The sequence below is a fragment of the Carlito syrichta genome, unplaced genomic scaffold (genome assembly GCF_000164805.1).
Source record: "Carlito syrichta isolate Samal-C Ts95f unplaced genomic scaffold, Tarsius_syrichta-2.0.1 Scaffold269186, whole genome shotgun sequence".
Taxonomy (NCBI): domain Eukaryota; kingdom Metazoa; phylum Chordata; class Mammalia; order Primates; family Tarsiidae; genus Carlito; species Carlito syrichta.
This window is the reverse complement of record NW_007213282.1, coordinates 264614-273942: the sequence shown is the minus strand read 5'-3', so window position 1 is coordinate 273942 and position 9329 is coordinate 264614. Positions and strand designations below refer to the sequence as shown.

The window sequence follows — 9329 nt, the reverse complement described above, 5'->3', positions numbered from 1 at the left end:
GCCCGCGGGTTCGAGACCCGCCTGGGCAGCGAGACCTCCTCTCCACAATAAATCAAAAAAATCAGCCGGTAGTGCATGCCTGTAATTCTGCCTACTTGGAAGGCTAAGGCGGAAGGATCGCCGGAGGCCAGCAGGTCGAGGCTGCAGTGGCCGGGAGCGGCCACTGCACTCCAGTCTGGGCGAGCGAGTGAGACTCCAACTCAAAAAAAAAAAGCACTAGACGTACACAGAAATAGAAAGCGTTTGAGCTTTGGAGTTAGAAAATGGAGGCTCTAATTCTAGTCCCATGACTTACTGGCTATACAATCTTTGACGAGATTCTTAACCTTTGTGGCAGCTCGGCCTCATGGGCTCAGGCGATCCTTCCACCTCAGCCTTCCAAGTCGTTGGAACCACAATCATGTGCAACCATGCCTGGTTAATTTTTTTGATTTATTGTCAAGAAAAGGTCCTGCCAAGTTGCGGCTGGTCTCGAACCCCTGGGCTCAGGCAATCCTCTTGCCTCTGTCTCCCAAAGTGCTAGAATTACAGGCATGAGCCATCAAGCCAGGCCTACATTCTTAACCTATTTCAGTATTAATTTTCTCAGGTGAAAAATCGAAATCCCAGTATCAACATTATGGAAAGATTAGTCTAAGAAATAAATGAGATATAATTTATAGCTGATCCTTAGATTCCAGACACCTCACCTCTTAGCCTCAGCTTTTCATTTTACACAACTCCAAATCTTTTTGCACCGTAACCTCCTCTGTCTAACCTGATACATGCATAGCAAGAGTTTTAAAAAATGGGAACTATTATTGCCAGCAAATCAAATAAAATAGCATATTGTTATGATCATTATTATTACAAAAACACAGCTGTTATATGAAAGGTCTTACATACATCTATATTTTTCTTCCAAGAGACCTTTGGAAAGAGACATCAATCCAATCTTCAGACTCTGTACTCTAATTTTTCCAGTTCGGCCTCTGAAAATTTAAGAATAATGCATTAGATGCATTAAAACTGCATATAGTATGCATTAAATGTGTTAGATGCAATAAAACTGTATATAGCATGTTAATTATTTATAAATATCTATGGTTCTTAAGGGCAAATCATTTAAAAATAACTGCCTCTTAAAGCTGCAACTTTTCTATTCACTTTTAACAATTAATATTAAGCCTATACTATAATTCCATGACATATTCCATGGCCAACTCTGGAAGAATACACAGCCTAAAATCACATTACATATAACACATAAACCAGGAAGAACAAATTAGAGCAAAATGAAAATGATAATAAAATTGAAAAGATTTCACTTTTACAAATATTATGAATTATATTTATCTGTTAACAATTTTAAATGTAAGATTCAAAATAGCTAGAGCAACACACATTATATATATGAATTAATGCAGCAATGAAAGGTTCATGATATATCTAAAAATAATTCTAAGAAAACTGGAAATGTAAGAAAACTAGAAAATTGACTATATACGGAGAGTTTATATCTTGCTGATATAAACTTAAATACTAATTGTCTTCATTTACTTTTGCTTCTGTCAATGCAGTTTTTATAAATTACTATTGCAATTTTAGTAGTCAATGATCTGAGGCAGGTGTGAAATCTCTATTTGGGTAAGTATCAAATTATAATTATAAACAGAAGGTATTAATTAATCAACACTAAGAAGAAGCTTCATACTATGCTAATGAGATCATTTTGATTTCACTAAGTTGACTAGATGAAAAATTTTACTTTATCTTTAAAAGCACAGAGTTGTTTTTATTCCATCATTTATCAAAGAATTACTGAGTAATATACCAAATGTTAGTCATAATACTAGATCCTGAGGATGAGAAATTAACTTCAAAAATTAGTAAGATATGATCCTTGCTATGGAATAACACATAGTCCAGAAAAAAGACTTTATTGCTGTGCTTATCATTTCAGATTCAGAATCAGTTTTCAGTTTACATTCTTATTGTCAACTTTTTTATATTTATATTTTTGTATGTATTTTTATAAGTGTAGTATACTACATAGTACACTTAAAATCTATAACCAAATGCTTACATAATTATATAAGTACATAAAATTTAGTAACTAGTGCTATTTTAAAAAACAAATATTGGTATCATGTGACTTTAATTTTATTGTCAAACCACATTTAAATTCGATTTTATTGGTATTTTTATTATTAATACTAATCGACAGTTTCCCATTCTCAAATTATAAGTACTCAAGTTTCTGCATATGTACCATGGCATATAAAGTATAAAATAAATAAAAAAGCAAAGCTTAGAGATTGCAGTGTATTTTCAAAACAGTCCCTCAATAGCCTAGTGTTTATAATTTAAATTAAATCTTATCCAACAAACTTATTGAACCCTTACTATATATGTGTACATTTAGAATTGACCCATGAAAAAAATGAACACTTAATATGAAAACAAATATAGCCCTTATAAATAGAATTTCTAAATTAAAATATTTATTTCAGTTTGCCACAATTACAGAAATACTAGTTTTAAATTTACCCCATGGCGAGCCATGCTGCAAACGTTTCTATTTTATATTTTTTAGGAGTTTCCTAATTACCATATGAAACAATGTTTGTTCCCTTTCAAAAATCAGAAACTTTTTACTCTCTGGACACAGTTATAACTGACAGCAGACTTTCAGAGGATAACAAAAGTGTGAATGAACTCAGACTAGGACATAAATGTGACTGAGGATAAAGCACATTTATACTCTTGTAGAGATGCGGTCTCGCCAAGTTGCCCAGGCGGGTCTCGAACCCGCGGGCTCAGGCAATCCACTTACCTCAGCCTCCCAAAGGCGCGGGATTAAGACTCCCTTAATAGGGAAAAATGACCAAAATGATACCTATTAGAGCATGACCTCCACTATTGTCACAACACAAGAAAGGAACACCACCAGAAAGACAACTGAAACTGTCAATCATCCATTCATCATACCATCAACAGTTATGAAGGTTTACTGTGACCCCAGCACTGTTCTGTGTACTGTACTGTACTGTAGGGACCAAGAGAAAAGCAGAAGACAGGATTCTGATTCCTACCTCTGATGAACTCATACACTAACTTGGGAGATAAGACAAGAAAACAACTAGAGAACATACAGACCCATCTTTATACATGGAAATAAAGAATCAAGTACATCATTGCAACTGACTAATCACTAGTGACTGGGTAGTTATTAGTCTCACAATATTTGATAAAGAAGATAATCTGAAATCAGACATTGAAGGCGTCACATGGCTGGACTGTCCCAACCAGGAGAAAGAAGAGTATAACAGGAAAAGCATCAACAAGGGGACAGAGGCAGGGGTGTGAGCACCAGAGATAAAGGGCTTTGATGTTAAATAAGCTATCCAGATGTGAGAGACATTAGAGAGCCAATAAAGTTTACTAGTGAATGATATAGCCCAATCTTTAAATATTTAGTCCTCTGATAGTAACTCCCGAAATTAGTTTAGCTGTAAAGATATTTACCTTATCAAATTATATTCATTTTGGAATAAAGGAAAAAAATGACTTAACACTGCAGCAAATTAGGTTAATATTTTCTGTAGGGAAAAAATATTTAAACCAAATGCTCCAGACTATTGCTTTAAGTCATGATTTAAATGCTTTTGATTTCCATTAGATCTAAAAGGAACATTGTGAAATTAAGACTCTTTAACCTGGAAAGATGAAGTCTAAGTGAGACTGTGAATTCATAAATGAAATCAATTTTATCTTTATGAATTACTTTTTACATATATTCATTTGCCCTTCACAACCATGTTTTGTGCAGTAAGCAGAGCAGATACTTTTACCTCAATTTTTAAGATGAGAAATTGAGATGCCAAAGTTAAGTTGCTGCCAAGTGACACAGCAACCAGAACCCAAAATTTGAATTCATCCATGACAGATGAAAATGAGATTTTTTTTTAAACACAAAGTTAAGGATATTAGGAAGACTTGGGTACATGTTAGAACTTGAAAAAAATATTTTACTTAAAATAATTTATAAAGGTCTATTTTCTTAGACATTGTAAGATGGTAAGAACAATCAGATGATTATCCCCCAACTCTAAATATTAATGTTATAACTATCACTAATATGCAATAGGTGGATAAATTGTCTTGTCTCACTGGGTCAGCTTTTCAATCAGTAAAAGAGGGCAGAATGGAAGATGCCCAAATTTCTTCTACTTTGAGAATGCTATGAGCTGCTGTGTGACATTGCTCATTTTAACAGCTGGCTGAAGTTGAAAACACCAGTATGAGCTGCATCATACTACACAAAGTAAGGCAGTCAAGAATATATGATTAATAGATGAATGTCAGAATAACTGTGAATGCAAGTGATAAAATAAGGTACCATTTCTAAGGTTCACAGACTTCTCTGGGATCCATAATGTTCTGGTTAGAGGTAGAGATAAACAAATAAGTCACAGTTACATGAGAAACTTGAGCAATCAACTCTGGCCATTTGAGGCTAATGTCATCAGAATAACTGTTTTGTTTCCTTAGAGTAATCCCTGATATTCCCCTCCCAGAGAGAAAGCCACACTGAATGGCCACACTGAATAGCATTCTGATCCAGCATGCTCTCTACTATATTTCTTTGACATGGAAAAGAGATAAGCCCTGAAATGATTTTTCCTCTTTAAAATGAAAAATGAGAAATTTCAAGATACTTCCTTTCTAAATAAGAAACACTACCTTAGTGTAATATATCTCATGTGTTCACACCTGATGGTGGGCAGTGGAATGATGCCAACATTTAACTCCCTGGAATATGATTCACGATATTTCATACACTGCTTCCTTCCCAACTAAGTGGCACGATTCGCTTTGAGCTGCCCAGTGCAAACAGCATATGTGTGTACTATGTGCTGAACTGTGTCCCCCTAAAATTCATATGCTAAAGTTCTAATATCCAGTTCCTCAGAATGTGACTGTATTTGAAGATGGGATCTTTAAATATATAATTAAGTTGAAATCATTAGAGTGGGCCTTGATTCAATATGAGGTTGAGGAGAAGAACACACAGCACAGAAGAAAAACTATGGGAAGACATAGAGAGGACAGCCATTGGCACGTCAAAAAGGGAGGCCTCGGAAAAACAATCAACCCTGTTGACAGCTTGATCTCAGACTTCTGGCCTCTAGAACTGTAAGGAAATAAATTTATGTTGTTGAAGCCACCCAGTCTATCATATTTTGTAATGGCAGCCCCAGAAAGCTAACACAGTGTGTCAGAACCACAGACAGCGCTGAGGGACAGCGATTTAACATCTTCTTCAGTTCTTCCTCAAAATGTAGTTCAAGATGTGTATATCTACCGTACTCTATAGGGCTGAATGGAGTAGTTCCTAACTAAATACTCTATGAACTTAGTAATCTTCCCAGGATGCAAAATTAAGTCACAGGCCTTACAGTTAAAACACCTAATTGACCAACTATTTTGGTGAATTTATTGTAGAGTCTCTTTTGAGGATTCAAAAATTTGAAGAGCAATTTAGTGGTAGATTAATCCCAATGATAATATTTTACCCAAGAGAATTAAAATTTGCATTAAAAATTAAATATATTTTAAAATATCAGCCAGGGATATAGTAAATTCCATATTCATTATGGTACCTGAGACTCATGCTTCAGTGAGTTTCTTAAGAGCCCTCGAGGACGCAATGGCTATTTGATTATTTTTTTTAAAAACTTTGTTATGATATTTGTGAATGTTGAAAAATAAAACACTTTCCTAATTAAAAAAGTAGGGAGGGCAGAGTAGAGAGAGTTTGGTTAATGTATACAAAATTACATCTAGGTAGGAGAAATAAATGCTAGTGTTCTATAGCACTACAGGGTGAATATAGTTAATAATTTGTTTTATATGTTCAAAAGGTAGAAGAGAGATTCTGGATGTTCCTAATGCAAATAAATGAAAAATGTTTGAGGTGATGGATATATTCACCTCAGATTTCCTTGATTTGATCTTCACACACTTTATAGATGGACTGAAATATCACCCTATACCTTATAAATATGTATAATTATTATGTCAACTAAAAATAAAATTTTAAAATCCTCAAATTTTAGTTGAACCATTTCTCAAGCTATCGTCGTCATTATTTACTTCTTATACAGAATCAATTCAGCTGCCAAATGTGTATATTTATGAACTATTACCTATCTTTTTTTTCTCTAAATCATTTAAAAGTCTGATAAACACAAATTTTCATAACTGATTAACAGAAAATAACTTTGTTGGTATGAGAGAAAAACAATTGTTGTTTTTTTTTTTTCCATTTCATCTTTGTATACTTTAACCCCCTACCAGAAGAATGAATAATTCCTAATGCTTCAGAAGGGTCAGCCCACAGCAGGTCTTTCTAGAAGTGATTATTTCACAAAACCATTGCCATATTCAAAAGGGCCAAATTAATAGCAAATGAGTTATGCTGGAAGTTGAGAGTGCTCTTTATGTAACAGTGAACACCTAATTAAATTACAGATGTTAGAGTATCCTGTAGCATAAATTATTTAAAACTCCACATATATAATCACCATGGCAATAAATAAAGTTAATATCAAAAGACAAATTAAATCTTGTTCATTGCTATTGAAATTGCTCTTTAGTTATCATACAAAGATTGTAGAGAAGATTATTTTGAGCTAATAAATCATATTAATTCATAACAATAAATACATTTCTTCTTTTGAATAAAGAAATTCAATTAGATTATGAAACAAGAAGAAAGTAGAACTTAGCTATATTAGGCTTCCCTCCCCTGACAAAGAATACTACAAATTTGATAGCCTTTGTAAAGTGAAGCAAAATCTTAAAATAATAGTTGTACATTCTTTTTTTGTCTATTGTTTATAAGAGCTCAATGATTCACTTTCAACAATTAATATAAATATTTCCACTGGGAAAAGTACCTTTAAAAATCCATTTTAAAAATTAGACATTTTCTATTATCAATATATTTTATTCAGTGATTGCATTATAACGGAAAAAATTACAAACTTACGTGTCATATACATTGAGCAACCAGTTGAGACACATGTCCACACAGAGTGGAACATTGACCAAGTCCTTATGCATTTGTTCAAGTCCATCATAAGTTGTTGTCAGACAGTTGATAACATCTGGAACACTGAGAAGCTGATCATTTTGGTTCAATTTATGCTGTTTGAAAACTTCATTTGTTGTACTCAACTCTAAAAGATCCACTGATCAGGTGAGAAAAAAGGAACATATACAGTCATTACATTACACAAAAACATTGAAAGAAAAATGTTTCCAGTCTCAAGTATTTAGCTTGATTTTTCAAGTTAAGACTCTATTCTCTTGAGGTAATTTTAATTCTGAAAGAAATAAGTACATTTCCATTCTTACATTTTGCCACATTTTCATGCTTTTAAATCTGAACTCTGTCACTTCTCAATCTTATCCTATTTTTTTGCTCTTCGTAATATCAATTTTTTTCCTACTTTCCTTTTCTGGATTTCCCTTCTCTAGCTCTTTCTGCTTTTAAATATAGAAAAGCATCAGTCTCTAAATCTACCCCAACTGGTAGAACATCATGAATACTGCATTACTCTCTTCAGCTTAATTCTTGCAAAAAGCCTGCTCACCATCCTCTCCTTCATTCTTTACATTGCTGCCAAATTAATTGTTCTTAAACATTTGAGTTTCTTACTGTATACACCATGACACACAAAGTTCACTGAAAATGCTCAGTTTTTTTAAAAAATGGGTTCTGTAGAAAAGAAATAGTTTTCCACTGCATACTGTATCAAGCTTTATCTATACAGCCATCACAATCTGGCCCTAACCTGGTTTACATCCCATGATGCTCTGACATAGAGGCAATCTATGCTTGGGAGGAGTAGAGGTTCTCAGGCCAGGCCCTACATCCATTGTACATCCTGTATTTCATATGCAGAACAGTGGGCATGGCTGGGGTCAGAGCAGAAAGGGTGTGCACATACAGGGGAAATAGAGTCCCAGTTCTTAAAGAAAGACATACTGATGGTATTACTAAAAGGAGGAGTTAAAGCGACCTAAGAAAAGAATACACAGATTTCTAGGAGAGCTATTATTGCCAGGGGAAAGGAAGGACAACTGGAAAAATCATCCTTGGGAGGTGAGATTTGAAATGGGCCTTAAAAAGTAGATAAAATAAAAAGATCCATGTGAAGCAAGGAAAGCATTCCAGAAGGGCAGAACTGCTTGAGAAAAGACAAGAATTCAAGCATGTCCAAGGGGCTCTAAGGAACAGCAAGCAGACCGCAGTGTGGATGGTTCACCGCTTACACATACGTGCTGTGTGGTTATGGTGAAGTAGACAGGAGGAGCATGAGGGCCAGGTACATACTGCAGGGGATGGGGTAGGAGGGTGGAAGAGGGATAAAGGCCTGAGGGAGGAGTTTAGACCAAAAAAGACTAAATTTTTTTTTTGGAATCAACTTTGAATCATTCGTTCACTAATGAAAAACAAGGCAACAAAGCAGATTATCTGACAACCATGTATCTATATATTTGTTGAGAGGGAAGAGGACTTCCAAATCTAAATATATGAATAAGGAAAATAACAGAACACAAACAGAACCCACATTAATTTAAAGTCTGTTCACAGAAATTACTGTTTTGTAAATTCTTTGTTGATCTCCATATTTCTCTTTTTAGCATTAAAAAAATAAGATTATACCAACTACTTTCTCTTTGCCTAATGCAAAAACTGTTCCCTCAAAAAATATGACATATTTTGATAGTTAATTAAAATGAATAAATAGCTTTCCTTGTATTTATCTATTTTTAACCACTGAATAATCACTAAGTTTGACTTTTAAAGAGACATGTATGAAATGTGTCGATATTAACTGCTTAAATACCATAGAATTCTTTATTTTTCCAAGTTATTTACAATGGAAAAGAACTGCTTTACAATTATACAGATCAAAATGGTTTCAAAAGCAACTGGGAAGACTATTTTAAAAGACAGAAAGAAAGAGACAAACATAAACACACAAGTCTGGATAACAGGCCAATCTGTTTCCTTCAGATATCAAATATATATATATACACATATATTTTTATTTTATTTATTTATTTATTTATTTTTTTAAATTGGAGTCTCACTTGTTGCCCAGACTGGAGTGCAGTGGCTGCTACCGGCCACCACAGCCGCGACCTGCTGGCCTCCAGCAATCCTACTGCCTCAGCCTTCCAAGTAGCTGGAACTACAGGCATGCGCTACCATGCCCGGCTAATTTTTGATTTTTATTGTAGAGATGAGGTCTCACCAAGTTGCCCAGGCG

At 34.3% G+C, this 9329-nt stretch overlaps 1 protein-coding gene across 1 annotated transcript in view; it reads right to left on the bottom strand.

Annotated features, from left to right (window-relative positions):
- LOC103254083 (utrophin-like) overlaps window positions 1-9329 on the bottom strand; it is a gene marked incomplete at both ends in the record, with an annotated part of 282458 nt that overhangs the window by 11286 nt on the left and 261843 nt on the right. Inside the window, 2 exon segments of the mRNA XM_008052243.1 lie at window positions 886-971; window positions 7037-7238. Coding sequence (XP_008050434.1) covers window positions 886-971; window positions 7037-7238 — 288 coding nt within the window.